Genomic DNA, 18556 nt, shown 5'->3' on the forward strand with positions numbered 1-18556 from the left:
AAAAATCGGATTAAAAAACTAAAGATACTCGTGATATAAAAATTATCCCCGACTTCGCGAGTTCTCTTTCATGGCCGTTGGATGTTTGTACATCATACTTGAGGATAAAATCTAACGAGAACAAGGAATCTTGAATTATAACGTAACGCGTGAGAAGCCTCGAATCAGGTTCCTTGATTCTCGGTACGGAAAGGACTTGAAGCACTCGAGGACACTCGAGATTCCTCAAAGGATAATGTAACATATCCACGTATCGTAAGCATCCTGCGAGCTTTCAGCTCGGTTTCTCTCAAGAGTCAAGAGTCGAGTCAAGTCGCGATCGTGGGCCTTTCATCGTCACGCTTCGTTCACCGATTTTAAACCGCTCCTAACCGTCTGCCCTTCCGACTTGCAAGGCGATTCAAAAATCATTCATTCATCATCCGCCTCGCACAATCCCTTGTATGAACTATACACGACTAATTTCTGCATCACAATGATTCCAACCATTGCCTGGGACTAGAATTAGCCGAGCGAATGATCGATCGTGTTGCGTATGATATTTCACAGGGTAAAAACTCACCTTAAAATCCCTAGATCCCCATGACACTGTATCACACTGTATATCACAATAAAACTTGGGTCCGTGGTCGAGCGGATGAATGGGTTAGTAAAAATCCTATTCGAACGTATCCACAAGAGTAAAACGTGACTCGAGAGACGAGCAAAGGGACCTTCCGGTGTCTCGGGTGAACTGAAATCGTCCTGAGCGCGGCTCGTCGAGCGTCGATCAGCCTTTCCGATGGAAAGCGGACTTTGGGACTTCGGCTTTGGGCCTTGGTAAGGGGCCGCGTTTCGCTTCGCCCGGAGATTCGTCGGCGGCGCTCGATACGCGCCTGCGCAAAACGGGTGAATTGTGCCTACAGCTCGCCCGGAGTTGCGCCGCGAGACGAGGTGGGAGTTTATTCCTATCCCAACCCCTGTGACGAGTCAGGTTCTCCGACCTGTTCCGTTCACCTGTGGCGTTGCCGTGTCGAGACTCTCAGGTGGCACCCGTCGCCTCGCCGGAAATTATTCCACATGCATGAAATCCGCATTCGAACCATGCGTCTTGAGCCCCGATTAGTCCGGTCGCATCACCCTCGACTATTTCATTCGCAATTCCCATTCTTCTTCTTCCTGCTGTTGTTATTGTTGATATTGCTAGTATTGCTACTTCCAGCTAGGCGAACGTCGCGCAAGGAATCGACGATCATCGCAACAGACGGTGCAGAATTTTGAAAGGACGTGCTGACCCACAAAGCCCTGTCACACTTTAGAGCCGGCGGTTAAACGCGGTCAGATAATATTCATTCTTTGGGCCAAAGATGATCATCGCTTCGATCATCGCGTCGCACAGATTTTACGGGGAGTCTTCTGTTAAACTCGCTACTCGACCTGTTTCGTATTCCTTTCTATACGCGGATGTTTAAAACGTAGCTTCGATTGCCAGTTTGCTGGCGTTGAATGGCGAGTTTGACAGAAGACACCTGATAGATGATACGGATTGTATGCGGAAAAAATAATTGGAAGCTCTAATGTCCCCGAGTACCGTTTAACGAAAGAAGACGAAGAGCGTAAGCCGTTGACGAACCGTCGAATTCACCCGTTCATTTCGTCTCGAGACTCTACACTCTGCTGCGTTGACATCATCGCGTCGATGATAATAATGATCATAATTATACGGAATTAAGTAGCGCGTTGTACGGATTACGTTTTACCTACTTGGGTCCAGACAAAGAGCGAATTAGAGATGGATTTATTACGCTCTGTGCCTCGGCCGAAGGCAAATAATGCATATGCATGAATCGCGATAAACAATTGGTGAGGAGACTATCTTGAGTGAGTTAGTCTCCGTGATTAAATAGTCAGAATACGTACAAGTTGTAAGTGAAACTGGGATACAAGGTTTTGGCAAAGGAAGCGGACGTGACAAGGAAATAAGAAAATGTGTGTGCGAATTCAAAGATCGAGTCCTTGACAGTTTGACATGTCGTGACTGCACGCTTCTAGTGATTGCTTCTGCTCATTTGTCTAATAGGATATTTTACATGTTTATTATACGTTTGATAAAATTACAAGATACTTAACGCTTTAATATTGCGATCCTTTCTCAGGCACAACGAATTGCAAGTTACAAATGTTCGTAAAAACTTAATCTTTTCTGTTTTGTTTCTTTTCTTTGACATCCGTTAATAGATTACTGCAAGTATTGTAATTTTTTGATCGAAAGTAGGGTTCGCACGTATCGATATATGATAATAAAATTCTCTGATAAACAAAATCATGTATGTTAAGTTATTCTAGACGCTCTATTCCCCTGGAATGACATTACAGTCAAAATCTTGATCGATTTAGTTTGACGTTACAGCGATGCCCAACCTTCTCTGCATTGATATCGAACATTTTCGAAGCTGTTCCACTCTTTTTGTTCAGTTCACTGTCAGTCTATCCCTATTTCACGCCCACCCCATGAATTATGAAAAAGGAAATTTTCCACCCTGTCAGGGGTCAGGTACCCCGGGTCGAAGACTGTAAACTGTAGCCAGTAGAAACCATTCGTAGTACCGATACAGCGCATGTACCTAACTGTACAATTAACAGACTCATGAGTCACGTGAGGCGAACGGCGCAAGAGATTTAAAATGTGCATGAAGATCAGGTGAATGTATCGAAATACTATAGCGCGCTATAAAAATATACGCTTCGGCACAGCTGGCTGAAATGTTAGATGGAAGTTACACATCCGTGGAAATAACGAACCCGCAACGCAATATAAATATACGTACCCAATACCTATATTACGTGTGTGCTAGCCAAGGCGATTCGCCATAGGCACGATGTACCTGCTTAGCGGGGAAGCATGTGTGTAACACAGGTGAATGGATAAGCTTCCGGATGTTCGGACGCACATCAGTGATCGTCCCGCGCGTAGAAGAATGGCCGAGGCGAAACACGGACACCTGCGCATCGCGATGCGTCAGTGTTACGCCATCTCGTCTAATCCGAGGTCTGCGCATGCGCCGCACATGGCGCCCCCGACGATCTGGTGTCGTAAGGGCCGAAGTGGGCGGACGTATGGCGGAAACCGAGCGCCGCTGTAAACTCTGGTAACTATCGGCCGAAGAATCTCCCAGGCGAATAAATAGACGGCCGGTGCGTGCAGACCGTCGCATCGGTTAGTCAGATGCTATTTGAGCAAGTCCGGTCACGGCGTGCTGCCGGACAACGTTCGTGGAAACGGATGCATCGCCTTGCCGTACATGGCGCAGGCGTCGATTATTTTCATAACAGAAGTTTAGTCGTCGATTCAAAAGTTCAGGCAGGAATAGAGACGACGATTCAAGTATTGTCCCTACAGGTGATATCCTGGGCGTTGACGTGTTTATTACGACCGAGTACATTCTAATAACTTATTAAATTATCACTGAAATCTCGATCAGAATACGATCGGAATATGACCAGGCTATTCAGGGCAAAATATTATACCGATAAAGTTAATAATCACGTTCTACATGATTCAAGGGTCTGCGTTCATAACAATGGTTTTATGGTGGCAAGTTTCTTGGGGATGATCTGGTCTTCAGATTCCATCTTATGTAACTCACCGGAAGCTTATTAACACATACTGACAATGAAATCAAAATTCAGCTGCTTGGACAAATGCGGGATGCAACAGAATGCCAATTGTGATATTGTGAATGAGGCGAGGCGGTTTTATAAGCGACGCGATCGAAAGTGAAAATCGACATCAGACTAGTTTCCTTTGAAAGTGAATTCTCTAAATTCCAGCATTGCGTACTGCCAGTCCAGTATAGTGCATTCACGATCGTTAATACCAGCTGCAATGTGCAAGCTCCTTGATTTGCGTTGCCAATTTTATCGATCTACCTATGTACTCACGATTTCTCGGAAATAGACGCGAGGTTTCAATCTACAGCTCAGATCATTCCGGTGCAAAATTACAAATGGTATTAAATTTGCAATAATACTCTCAATCGAATTTTCACAAATACCGAAACCTTATATGTGGTGGTCTGGTGGAATAAGTTTTCAATTCTTTTATACGCAGAAACTCTCTTACCGCATTCATTTTTCATCAAAAAACAAATATGAACTTGACAAATATTGCAACTACTATCCAATTTTATTGCATTCTGTCACTTCATTCAATCGTATTTTGTACTGCAATAAAAAAAAAAACCTTAGACCAATTACAAAGCTGGAGCGTTCTTTTAGTTTGCTTGCAGGTGAGAATACAATTTTTTTGAAATTCTAAGGCGTTTAAGTTTGTCAAAATGATCGGTATAGGGAAAACAATTTTCTTCTCGACAAAATTCGTCGATCGTGTCACACTCGTGTTTCGTTTTTGGGTCCTTTTGTAAAAAGCAAACATTTCGACATGTGGTTTCTCAAAGAGAATATTTTTCTAAGTAAAAATAAACCAAATATGAGTTGAGCGGGTTTTTGTATTAGCAGAGTCTTTGTGCTCCAGACAATTTTCAGAAATATTTTCGAACAATCGTTTTTTCAACAATAGCACGACGCGATGATATTGTATAATACGATGAATTGTATTGACGACGATTGATATGTAAAAACAAAGAAAATGATGACATTCTAATTGATAACTTCTGTGAAATTATGACAAATTGAACGCTATAAATACGCAAGCGTATATTTACTTTGACACAGAATTGAATGAGAAGTGAAAAGCTGTTTGAGCTGGGAAAAGACGTGCATTTTTTCGTGACGTCGAGATGCCGGCTCACAACGATTATTCCAGAGGTATTTCAGTCTTGTTTTTCCAAGTTGTTATGGAAGATCCGAGAAGGATAGATCATCGTTGACACAGACGCGGATGAATCAAATGGCATTGAAATTGAACTTGAGGTTCCGATAAGTATGAATTCCACAAAACTAATTCCACTCGTCGATAAATTTTTCATGCGTATGTATGCAGCGGCTACAGATAATTGCTCCTTAATTGAAATTCTTCCACGTCGCTTTAGGCGCCTCTGGATGTACGGATTGGACGAACGCTATGCGCATGCAACAAAATTGTTATGATACGGATAACTATACTCATAATATGTAATGCGGGATTAAAATATCAGTAGAAACACGCATGATCTTTGCCGATAATTGGTGTACTTTAAATTGCAGCATGGATTTCGTCCGCCTTACCATGCCATGTAAAAATTTCATCGAACATAACTTGGAATAAATCCCGTAGTATAGTATAAAAGATATATTACGTAGGTGATTGATAATAATTAACTTCAATAACGAGATTGCAAGTAGCTATAACGGGTACAATAAAATGAAAGAATGTAAAATTCGAAAATTTGGTGATTTCGAAAAATTAACGATGGAGCCAGGAATCGAACCTGGCGTCTAGAGATGCTTTACCGGAGACTTACTCCACCAGACCACCTAGCCGCCCTGACTCTGTTGTCGTCAATTCCTCTTATCACCAGTGAGTTTCGAATTTTGTTTTCATGTGCCCGGGTATGTATGTGTTAAGAAATTTAAATTACAATAAAATCTTGGCATATCATTGACAGCCATTATTGTTGGATATATGTATGAAATTTACGGTCTTGAATGTTATACTTGCTCGCGATATGAACCAATTTACCTTATAGACGTTTTATCTTTGAGTCACGATATTTTTCCTCGACGCCTGAGGGACTTTGACGTTGATTAACCTTGACCTATACGTAAGATGTTTAACGTACATCCAGCGTGGAAAGAGATCTATTCACTCAGGTCTTTTCCAGTTCAGGGTTACTTTTCAAAAACAAAGATATCCACAGTACAATAATATAGTGCAAAAATTATAATAGTAATCAACCAGATTAGTATTACATGAATGACATAGGTATCGTAATTGATTGTGAGACGAGAAAAAAATACAAGGCACAAGTGTCTTGATTAATTATTTTAATAGCTATAGCGTGGTAGCAATAATAAGTTTGCGCTAGTTGTTTTATCGTTGTCACGTACGATCTTTAATTATAATTGTAAGTTTTTTCATTCATTTTCGATGTTAATGTTGCAGCACTCGAGAAAATTTAATCCTTGAACCATTGTCAAAGTGATTAACAAAGGAAGGAGACAAAACAGTTGCTTTTGAAATTTACGGTATAATAGTCGCCGAAACACGCGAATTGTGATTTATGTCTCCAAAAATTGAAAACTGGAGTCATATAAGCATATGCTGACCTCGATCTTGACCGTAGGATTTTTGCAAACCGTCTACCGGTTGACTGAAGTTGAATCACTAAAAATTTCTTACACCGGAAGTTTAATGTAAAACAGTGTAACTATATTTTTTATACAAGAGCCAAGAATCAATAACAATTCTACGATCTTATATTTTCATTTGGCGATTCGATTCGCAGCTGGCATAAAAATTACCTGATCAGCCTCATCTTATTGTCAATTACCTGTTTAGATTTGAATAAGGACAAAGGAAAATAGTTGTAAACACTTACCAACCTAAGTTTGAGCATAATAAACACTGCGTTCTATAATTATCACAAGCGAGGGTAGGTACAGAGGAAATATTTGTGCATATTTTGGACATGATATTTTAGAATAAACAAAGCTTCGAATGTTTCACGTTATAAGAACTCCTTCCTTGTCTTAATTATCATAAATTATCATTTTTATTTCAAGACATACAACCTGTGACTCATTGATGTTCTCAAAACCTTCTGTCGCAAATATTCACAAGAGTGTGTGCGGCTCGGTAAGGGAATAAATAACGAAACAACGGCCTCTTGAAATAGCCAAGATTTTGAGAAACGTACGGTCTCGTTCTCTGAACAACGTGAATTTATTTTTAAAACAGAATTTCAGTATACGTGCATTCAACGTATTATGCATTTGGTTAAAACAAACGGGGAGTCCCGTTCTCTGAACAACGTGAATATATTTTTACACTAAAATTTTACTATACATGCATCCAACGTACGACGCAGTTGGTTGAAACATATTTCAGGTTTGATCAGCTTGATTGTCAGAGGATTTCAACAAGATTACTAAACCCAGGGTACGTAAACGTCATCGCAGTATGTACTGCCATATGACACGTACTCCGCAAAACAACGATAAAAATTTATAAATTCTTCGTTTTAAACATAACAACAATAATTACAATAATCTATAATAACAATTATAATGAATTACGGAGCGTGGCCTAACAATATATTAACTAGCTAATTATTAGTATAATATAACGCATTCAGCCGAGACACGAGTGCGGATAGATAGTGGAAATTGTCGTACGGCAACTATTTCCCCTGTATGTACAATTATACATAGGTAAATGTATAGGTACGTATGCATTTCGAGAGAAATACTGGATTCTGTTACACGGATAAAAAGAAGCATCGACTTATGGAAAATCGTTGAGGGTTTTATTACGGTCGAACCGGTTGTGGATGACCATCAAGGACAGTGTCGAAGAACATCGGCAAGGTTGATCGTACCTATTCGTCCGGGTTCGGTTTCCAGATGTGACGACAATTGACTGAACTACTCCTCGTTTTCTGCCCCGCGAATATCACGTCGTGCTCTCCAAGTATCGTTTGCGCTCGACCGAACCGTAACTGTACGAACACCTTCCACTGCACGAAGCTCGGGACCAGGCGTTGGCCTTGTTCGAATAACTGTTGCACGCGATCAGAGAGTTCATCCCACTCGGTCTGTCTATCGGAACACCCTGGGCTCGGCCGCCGAGCGGCAAACTCGAACTGTCGTGCCTTCCGCTGTACGATAGAGGCTCCCTTATGTCATCCCTCGAACCTATCTCCGTGTAAGGCTTAGGACCGCCCGTGCAACAGCTCAACGAAATGCTGGCGACGATCGCCTAAACCGTGGATAGAACATTTCGAGATATTAAAAGGATGAGTAAGGATGCACCGTGAGAAGAATTTCCGATTACGCTATCCGATGTCGATACGACATTATCCAATGTAAATGTAACACCATCTGAGGTCAACGTAACGTTATCTGATATTAACGAAATACTAGGGAATCCCATTTCTGTAAGGGCATCTGTTAGTTGACTTTGTAATGATTACACAACAAAATTCGAGGAGGTTTATTTCTCGTTTCAATCACTCCTTTGAACATGCTGGTCATAGCGCGCCATGAATTGACTCAGTAAATACATTTTATAAGAGAAAATTCGGGTCAAAGTGTGAAAGATTCACAAGAACAGGTGCCCCGAAACATGCAGGATGTTGCTCATCAATCTGGGTCAAATAAAAGTCGAGGTTGCATATCTCAAGTTAAGCCTCTACGGTAAATACCAATCCGCGGAGGCAAAAAAGTACCATTATACACAATTTTCTCCAAATCGAAAGGACTTTCAATATTTTTACTCATTCCGTGAGGTCTGGAATTATCATTAGTTGACAATGAAACAACAAAAGTATCGCTTTAATTGATAGTTAGTACTATAACACTAACCACCTTAGCAGCAACAAATTTCGAATATTAACTAAATTCCACGGGGGGGGGGGGGGGGGGTATAAATGTGCGTAATATACAAAGTTGTTAAATCTGGGTAAAAGACTTGTGCGTCTTCCAATAACTAGTTATTGTTACGGTAGGTATTTCATACTTTTTCTTTGCACATTTCATTCCAAGAATACTTTTTTTCTTTAAATAATCAGCATTTGTTGTGTTGGCGACTTTACAGTGAAAAATGTGAAAAGAAAAATATCAAACAAGATAATCGAATTATCAAAATTGTGACCTTTCAATTGTTCATTAATGTTACATACTACTTCAATACGAAATATTTTCATCTTCTCATAGCCCGACGTATATAATTGGGCGATCAAACGAACTTACCTAGTACGTGATGAATCTTATCCTGTAAATGAGTGTCTTAACGGTTTCAATTGATAAAATATACTGGGTAATGTACCCGGGTATCGTAAACTGTAGATACGATTCACGCATACCCTAAATCTTTTCGAAACGTAACTTGAAGTGCTAGCTGTTACAATAAGAAAAGGCTGTGAATATGGTACCTAATTGTACATTGGTCAGATCAAGTTCGTATTACCACCGTGTAAAGGGTACACTTGCACATTAGGTCGATTTAATGTGGATGCAATGATCATGTTCATTCTATACTTACCAAAGTGTCCGGCCCGAATCAAGAATCAATTGGTTCTTAGGATGTGCATGGAATTATACGATTACCATAGTCGAATTTTCACCAAAGTCTTTCACCAAATTTTCACCAATGCAAACAACTTGAGAATTTTATTAATGGCGATGAAACTTACCACAAGAAGATGGAGTATGACTATGAACATCGATGCATTCCTGAAGCCGATGGTGTCCAGTAGAATGCCGGCAATACTGGGCCCGATGAAAGCTCCCAAAGCGAAAGTACTCGTCCACAGTCCGCTTATCAGACCGTAGGTCTCCAGGTTGTTAGAGAAGCCATGGGCTCTGCAATAACGCAATTGAAATCAATACTAAATTGGAGCTGGTAGGATCATGTTTACAGATCGAATGTTATCCCGCCGAGCTCGCACGTTTACTCCCACTCAGAGTTGTCGCATAGCATCGCCCTGTGAATCAATGTCGAATAACTCTGAGTCCTCCTTTCGCCGTTAATGAAGTAGTTCCGGCTACTCGTTGGTCTTCGGCTCGGGGTTTGGAGTTTGCAAAGCACCGCGCGGCGTGGCGGGTCGGATTACCGCAGTTACCACCATGCATGCCGCCATGTTTCTACGGACAAGCCGCAGATCCATTTGCGCTTCGAGATCAACTTACATCGCCTCTGTCAGGGCGTGGGTGAAGCTGGCTACCAGCTGCGCGGCCATTCCGAAACCGTGAATTACCAGGCCCAGCACAGTCAGCCAGATCAGCGTCTCGCAAGGGATAAATGGCGCTGGACCCACAAGCCCGAATCCCACCATGACCAGGACGCAGCCGGCTATAGTCGGGATCTGAAAAGAAACGCCTTGATGGAACCGTTTCTTTGGTTGGCTTACCGAGGTTCAGCGCGGCGAGGCAAACCGACCTGTGGCTTCGAGTACTTGTCGCATATCCATCCCCAGGCTGGCGCCGTCATGGCGTAAAAGCCACCATTGATGACGAACATCAGACCCAGGACTACCGGGCTGAGGTTGAACTGGCGCAAGTGGGGCTCCAAGGTCGCCTGTAGAAACCCGATACTCATGCTGGTCGCGATAATCGATGCTGAGGCGACCATTACACCCGGAATTTTTAGGACTCTCAGGAAACCTGCAAGATTTTATGACAATTCGGTTTTTTCAGCGGTGGTAGCGTAGCGATGATTCAAAAGTACTCTGTGGAGCAACGAATTCAGTTTTCGAGACGAATGGGAAGGACCGTATCGGTTTAATCGTAAGTTAGGAAGAGAGAAAGAACCGTTTATTGAATCTCCAGCAATGTTTCGAGTGCCGGCGGAGGTGAATATGAATGATTTAATACCACTGCTATGTGGTAGAAATAAATCTGAGTGAATCCTTTCATAATCACAAGCTAAAATACCAACAATGTCGTAAAAGCTTTATATTTAGTACGTTTAAAATTATTATACTCTGTGTTGATCTTCATCAGAAATTTTGCTCGGTGGCCAGATCTCCACAAATTGCCGGAAAACCATCTGAGAAATCTTATATCATTATCTATAATTATAACGCACAAATGCAACTGTTGACAAACACCTCTTGTGCTGTACTTACACAAAGTTATTTTTATCCATTCTGTAAGCAACAATTTGTAAGATTTTTTTCATGCGATCTCTGGAAATTTCTATAGCGATCAAAATGAGACTAAAATTTGAGGTTCGGATCAAAAACACTTAGGTTAACCATTTTGAATGTTCTAATTGTAAAACTTTTTCTTAAATTGTTAATATTTTAGCTTCGGGATGTTTTTTTATTCGTATTTACCATCACGAGCACGAATAACCTTGCAGACGATTTTTCAAAATTTCGATAAAGACGGTTTGGCTCATTGATCCTGGAACTTAAGTATCGAATTGGATGAAGACGTTTTTTTTTTTTTTTTGCTCATATGAGATCCTGTTTTTGAACGCGGTCGATGAATGAGGTATCGTACGAGTTAATTCCGATCATGCAAGGTTTAGTTTCGAAAAAATTATCCAAGTCTTGTGACCCATGTAAACGAAACAAATTCCAGATTTTAAATTATTGCAGAATAACTCAACCGATTTAGATAAAATGTGATCTCAAAATTGCATATTTGGTGAAGCTTCAACCGGCTAAATTTTTGAAACACCAATAACATTTACGATTCTTGATTCAGCGCAAATGTCTGAACGTTGTAGTATTATTAAAAATTCTGACGCTGCAAGCCGAAAAGTACACTAAATCTATCATTGTCGCGTATTCCGAGATTGGTGAAACACTCTCTTCATAATAGTAAGCATTCATTAGTTTCTCAAATTCCAACATGTCACGGAGTTCTCCTCAACTGCAAAACTGCGATACTTCCAACTCATCTCCCGGTTCCAACCGCTCCGCGATTTTTCGATAATTCCAAACGCAGCTGGATCCGAAAAGTGTCGTTGACTCCGCCAAAAAACAGCCTGACAGATCAGGATACCAAATGACAATTCAAGGTAACGTATTTCCGGTGAAACACGTGACCTTTTCTAACGCAAGGTAATCGTAATTACCGATTGTTTCGGTTCAGCCGGGCGAAGAAACCGAGAGTAATGACATTTGTACTCACACAACGAGGATGACTGCGTTTACTTTGTTTCTACCTACATTATGTACGCCACTTCGAGCCTTCATTCCATTCTAGGCAGATGACGTTGTTATGCGGTAATTCGATGATTGTAATAACCTAACGTCAAGTTGACTCTCAACTCTTTCAGAAATTACGAAGATAATGCCCAATGACAAGTGGACGCGGTAATTTTGAACAATCCTCTACCTCCGACCAGCTGGGTATCCTCTGCGTTTTGCTCGTGAGTTGGCAGCACAAATGATGTCATCACTGCGGCCAGGAAAAGTGCCGAGCCCAGGACAGCGAACGGCGTTGTGTAACCTCCGATCTACGGAAACATATTTTCACTAACATCTCACCAATAGAAATTTGTGCAAATATCGTTTTCAAAGGGAATGAGAAAATAGAACCCAATTATTTGAAAATTTTCTACTGTATGAACGTATGAAAAACAGGATTTTTTCCTAAGATAATTGCCTGTTGAATATATCTTTTAGTGACCAGGAAACGGTACACGGTATTTTTCGTAATTAGTGAAGAATACGAAAGAATCGAATCTTTGCGTAGCATATTTTTTACTCCAGTGTTTTCGACATGTATAGACATTTTGTCTGAAGCGGATAATACAGTTTCAGTATTATTTTCCAGAAAATAATGACTACGCGAGATTGAATCCGTCTGCCGAAATTATCTTACAATAAATTCCTTTAGAATTGACGCAATAAATAATATTTATTTACTTTTTTTTATTTTGTTTACAATAAAGACACAATGCGTTTGGTCTTGCTCACTCGACTAAAATTGTTTCACACCGCAAAAGTGAAGGTGAAATCCTGGTAACCGTACGGGTATCGATTGCAGCCTCAGACCATGTGAAAAATCAAAGAATTTGAGAAAGGAATGACAGTTTGAAAGTGGAATGCACAAGCGATACAAGTAACTTTCATTCCGAGGAAACATTTCGTGAGGCTGAACGTAGAAATTGGCCTTGTCGAATAGTGTGAATACAAGCAAGTGTATCTATCTATACTTGGCATCACGAGCGGTGACTATTATTCATTTATTGGATGCCAACAACAATAACATAAAGTACCGGAAGTAACCCGGCAATTATGTGTATAAGTACTTAGGTATATACTTTCTAAAAAAATCTCATAGTGCAGTGATCGCTTCTAGATAACGAAAGATCGTGGAGATTTTATACCTTTGTGTCACGTTCGCTAATCTCCGCGGCATGACGAGAGGTACACAAAAATGAAACGTGACGTAGGCAGTGCAAAAATACAGTCACTCCGGCGATAGTTGGTATTAGGTATAAGCTACCTCGGAGTTAATAAAAATTCACCTTCACTTCTAGCGACCCGGATCACTTCGATTGATTCAAATAATAAATAAATAAAAAAACGTGTTATGCATCGGTGGGATTAGATTTGTCGCATAAAGATTTCTGGTTTATGCAAATCAAGTGAGGTGCATATCGTTTCTTTCTCTCGATACTCGAGATTACAAGCCTTTCTAAGTGTGGTAAATAACGCTCATGCTGTGGGTTTTCGTTCTAAGATTCAGTTTTCGAAAACCTAGTAATTAGGGAAAATATACAGTTAGTTAAAATACACGCAGCCTTATTGCCTCTCGACTATCATGACACCCTTTATTGTCTCCGGTCACGAGATTCTTAATGAGCTCAACTGTACATTCTATGCGTAAGTATTTTGTATCTGTATTCGCAGATTGGAATATGAGTCTACGCTTTTTACCGCGATAGTGTATAAGATTGATAAGGTATAATTGTTATAAACAGCGCAGTTAATTACAATAATCGAGTTTCAATTACTCCATAAGTTATTCTGCATAAGCTAGGCAAGAAAAGAAAATAATTATAATCAATTTGAACCGTTTATCTGATTATAATTGGAATCTTCTGGATTAAACAAGAATAAAGATTATCTTTCAGTCTGAAATAAATAAGTTGTTCTAAATCAAGTGAATCAAGCATTTAAAATTCCCTGAAGTTTAGCTTCACTTAAATTCACAATGAATCGTCTATTCGATGATGAAAAACTGTTTTGAAATCCGCCGTGATTAAACTTATTGCAAAATAATGTTTTGAAAACAGAGTGAGATGCGAGGAGACTGTATTTTAATAATCAATTAATTTCTCGTAATCGTACCCACGCACTTAAAACACTTACACATGTATATATTATTATTCTGTACATATATATACATGTATAATACACAATAGCGCAACGAAACATGGATGGAAAAAAAGTTGCTTACAGAATAGCGATGCATTGTACGAAAATTAGTTTTTCCAACTCCATATTCTTTGGCAATTACCCACTTTCCGCACTTGTGACACAATATACTATTCGTGTTCGAACGTGTGCAGGCAAGCAGAAAAAATTCTGAAAACGGTACTGCGTAGTAGAAGATGGCACGAAAAAGAAAAACATACGATAACCTTGAGAACGAGTTCAACTCTCTCGCTGTCTTTCATCCGGGTCTTTACTTCTTGTTTAACCGTTCAAATTTCGTTAGCGCGTGAAGATCAGCAGAGTAACGCATCGCACTAAAGTAACACGGGTTGCCTGCTTACAGGCGTCGTCGAAGTCCGCGTATTTTCGAAAGTCAGAAGAATCTGATTCCGAAACGCAGTGAGGGAAAAATCAATGCTCAATTGTTGGCAGATTTTACCCTTGATTTAAGCACTCATTCGATTTACCTGATACAAGGCTCCGCCAACGGTGGGTCCCACGATAAGGCCCAAGCCAAAGAAGGTCTCAAGACTGGCGAATGTTGTGGCGACGTTGTCGGGAAATTCCTTGGCAATTATGGCGAAGCTAGCCGTCAGAAATGCCGCGTTGCCCAAGGCTTCTACGATCCGAATCACGAAGGAGAGAATTATGAATGGATAGTGACCCGCGACTCTGTCCAGGAGACCGAAGAATATAGCGCAGGTCCCGGTGGTCAATATTCCACCGTTGAAAAGCAGCTTTGGACCTATTCGATTTAACTGCGAAGCAAAGAATAATATATACTTTGCTTATTCGGTATCAGCTTTTAAAAACCCCGATGCGTGACGGGAGTTTTTTGATAACGCCATTTAATCACGACGCTTCGACTAGTTCTCTTAATTGAAACGTGATCAAGCACAATTCGGGATTCGCAAAAAATCATCGTTAGTACGTATAGTTGAACACAATTAAAAACTCACGCAGAATCTGCGTTATGTCTCAAAACTCTGTAATACCGACGCTATTTTCAGCATAATCTTGATTCTTTTTTTTTCATATTTCAATGCAATATTTACAAGTTTTTTAACTCTCATGAGAGATTTCTTTATTTCTCCATGAAAAATGGAATTTCTTTATTGTTGGTTTTCGTATTTCTATAAGTATTCGAATCACAGTTTCAAAGATTGCCCACTGACTATTGTTGTTGAAGACGATGAAAATATTTGTGTAATAATATACGTGTAGTTGAATTTTCTCCAACCTCGAGCATTGCTTCAGGATCTGTTGTAAACTCGCGTCGGTTATCGCACTTTAACCCAGTGTGCACAAAACCTAAAGACTACACAACCAGGGTGGAATTAGAATATCAAATGAAAAATGATACAGCTGTCGCGGTTTCTTTGATAGATCAGTGACTCGTGACTAACTGACGCCTATAATATACGTATCCTGCAACTGATTTCAAGCGGAAGTTGAGATCAACTGTCAAAGGTTAATTGTCAAAGAGAATTTTACTGCGCAGCGACGATTGAGCGGACATTATGCTGAACGTAGATTTCACGTATAGACATATTGAATACAACAATAAATAGTTTGAATAAGTAAATGAGACAGATCTTGATCCGGGTTCAAATATTGCTGGTGCTGTGGACTTTAGAAATACTTCATGCGCGTATCTTTACTTAGTCACGGCACGGGTCCAAAGGAACGAAAAATTTTGTGATTAATTAAATATCCTGCCTCAGCTTATCCCACACGTAGATTCTAATTGTTTCGAGAAAAAAAAAAAAAAACGATGGTGCGGGAAGTGCTTTTTTCCTTCTCAGAGCAAATATAACTTAATCATCCTGAAATGATTGCTAAAATTTCACCCGTACTAGAGGCTCTACTGTACATTCAGATCCGCAAATGTTCGAGCTTCTGAATATTCACAATCGTTTTTTGTCGTCGAAATTTAATTACAAGCTATCATTTCAATTTTATAACGATTCCCCAAAAATAGCAAGCATCTAATCATAAACTGTGTATTGATAGCATACGTTATTAAATTATTGACGATAAGATAGATGGTAGTGTTATAATACGTACACATACATTTCTAATGGAATTCGTCGAATTGGAGATTGAAATAACAAGTGTGAGATGAATTCAAGCGGATAATTAGTTAGGTAGTTTGAATAAATCATTAATGAAAGAATATTACTCACGTGTTGGCCGTATACTGGACTGATGAAAAATACGACCAATTCAAATATTCCGAAAACAAGTCCGTACTCCGAAGCTGAGGCACCTTTTTTCTCTGCCTGCAAAATAAAACAATTTCATGAGGTGATATAACATTGAACCACGTATTAAAATGTCATTAAAGTGTGTACGTTAATTGCTTATCGCAATTTAATACGATTAAACTGATATAAAAAATTAGTATTTACAAACGCGAGAATAAAAAGAACGGAACATCGAATGTGAGACGCAATTAGTTTGTCACGTAATCGTAAATATTATATCGTTATTAAGCAGCTTCGTAGGATATAAATTTCTGATAAATCTGAACGGAATGAACTCATCGCTGGATCAAGAATTATTTTCGTGACAAATGATACCCCATATTCCGGTGTTAATGATGCGAGGAAATGGGCTGTGTACGATAGTTACACATTTTTCCTACACGAACAAAAAGTGGCCACTCTATTCAAAACCATACGATACATGGTATATAAATTAAATTTTTATCGCGCAGTTACGTAGTTTTTATAACATACCCCTGGAACTTTCCTACACGATAAAAGATTATTACATACTTTCCAACTTCCTTCACATGCACCGAGTTCTCGATTGATCTAAGCATTTATTCTGGTGAAAATCAGACGCCAAAGATTCAAGGTTGAATTTTTGTTTCTGTTTTTTAGAGTATCGAGCGTGTGAAATATTTGATCGATTTGATCGAAATAATGGTAATTTCTGATTGAAAATAAACACGATTTTTTGTGGCCACTGATAAAAATGTAATTTACGTTACAATTACTATATAATTCTAGTATAACAGTTATCGTGACAATAATGGTTTAAATATTGCTGGAATTACAAGAGAATGAGAGACATTAAATCTGTTTATCTGGATCTACTACATTGTGTCACATAAATGAAGCCCCAATTATTATTACTATGGTACCAACATCAAATTGTCACAACAGTTACAAGAAAATAGATTACGCGTGACCATATTCAAAGCAACTAGTCACGCGTAATAGACTTTCTGTTTACAGCTTGAAAACTAATTTTCATTTCGTACCTAAATCTACGGTCTTCGTTTGTGATAACGAATGATAATAATTAAGATAGCACTATAGCAACCAATTAAATTCTAGTCAACGATCATGAAATTCGGAGATTAAAAAATCAGAGTTTGAAAAAAATCTTACCAAAGCGCTTGAAAATAGTTATACCCGTATGCCATGAGAGTAAGAAAATTCGATTTTCAGGCAGATCGTCAATTTCGTTAACTCACCTCCTGGGGGTAAAAGGGTGCTTGGAGAGAAACGCAGATCGCGTTTGCAAAATCGGCAATGCTTATGACGATAAGGGTCAGCCATTGTCTCCTTGTGAATTGTCCGACCATCGCGAGCAATTTCTCAAAGCCAGGAACACCGTGGTCTCGAGCTGTACGATCTTGGTCCTGGGCACGTGGCACGCTAAGCACTGAATGCCGACTACGTCCGCGACCGCCGATAGGGGTAGTAAATCTAGTAAATATAAACGTATACCGACAGATCTCCGTGTATGTGAAAACATCGTGCGTCTAATTGTAACGGCTTGGGTCAAAAGTCGCAAGATATGTCTCAGTGCGACTCTGATTCATTATCACAACATTGCCTTACAACACGCGGTCAGTGTGCGCCGACCGGGGCCGACGATCTATAAACAGCGTTTAATATTGTCGCAGCTCGTTTTTTATCGATCTAACATCATGAGGATACTGTATAGCTTATACTCCGGAGATTCGGGATCGCCGCTTCCATTCTAATTTACGCAGATTCCCGCGGTCGGAAGAAGTGCGAAATTTTATAATCTACCACGCAAAATCTTTGCATCAGACTTATGGTAGCTTTTCTATCCTTGGGTCATCCGAGTTTACCAAAGTAACACCGTGAGTAGGGAGCCGTCCGTTAATTACGTAAGGACTTTCATGGAGGGGGCTATCCAACAATCTGTCCCTGCTTAATTTATGGATGGTCCCAAGGCTTGAGAAGTACAGGAAAAGAAGCAGCGTCGACAAACCGGCATATCTCGTCTGCTAATTAAATATATCGGAGTCTGTCTTGTAGGCATGGGTGAGCAATATGGCGCTGTAGTGACGAGAATGTTTTATGAAAATATATCACGCGAATATTGAGGTATATGAAACATTTCCTGACAGCAGTAGGACTTCAGTTTTGGTACATCGAATTGGTGCAAAAATAAATATTTGTCAAAAAATAACTTATATATAAAAAACATATGGGACTCTTTATATAGTATATCTTTTGCCATCAGGCAAA

The 18556-nt window shown here is 39.8% G+C and overlaps 2 protein-coding genes across 6 annotated transcripts in view; both read right to left on the minus strand.

Moving 5' to 3' along the window:
• LOC124181448 (titin homolog) overlaps positions 1-801 on the minus strand; it is a 45727-nt gene extending 44926 nt beyond the window's left edge. For 2 of the 3 annotated variants that reach the window (XM_046568032.1, XM_046568030.1), the window contains exon 1: positions 563-801. The gene's annotated coding sequence lies outside the window, so the exon portion shown is untranslated. The remainder of the gene's footprint in view (positions 1-562) is intronic. The other variant, XM_046568033.1, reaches the window with a different exon arrangement.
• A 5868-nt stretch (positions 802-6669) lies between these two features.
• Positions 6670-17755, minus strand: LOC124181465 (MFS-type transporter SLC18B1-like). 3 transcript variants are annotated; one of them, XM_046568072.1, is made up of 8 exons: positions 17527-17754; positions 16226-16321; positions 14507-14797; positions 11989-12109; positions 10075-10302; positions 9829-10000; positions 9333-9501; positions 6670-7897 (listed from the first exon to the last, which is right to left on the minus strand). In XM_046568072.1, exons 1-8 carry the CDS (start codon positions 17635-17637, stop codon positions 7592-7594), a joined length of 1494 nt encoding a protein of 497 aa, XP_046424028.1. In that variant the 5' UTR covers positions 17638-17754; the 3' UTR covers positions 6670-7591. The 3 variants fall into 3 exon arrangements, with proteins under 3 accessions (XP_046424028.1, XP_046424027.1, XP_046424029.1); XM_046568071.1 differs by having other exon boundaries at positions 9829-10004; positions 10079-10302; positions 17527-17753; XM_046568073.1 differs by lacking the exon at positions 9829-10000 and having other exon boundaries at positions 10050-10302; positions 17527-17755.
• Between the last annotated feature and the right edge of the window lie 801 nt (positions 17756-18556).

The sequence above is a fragment of the Neodiprion fabricii genome, chromosome 4 (genome assembly GCF_021155785.1).
Source record: "Neodiprion fabricii isolate iyNeoFabr1 chromosome 4, iyNeoFabr1.1, whole genome shotgun sequence".
Lineage (NCBI taxonomy): Eukaryota > Metazoa > Arthropoda > Insecta > Hymenoptera > Diprionidae > Neodiprion > Neodiprion fabricii.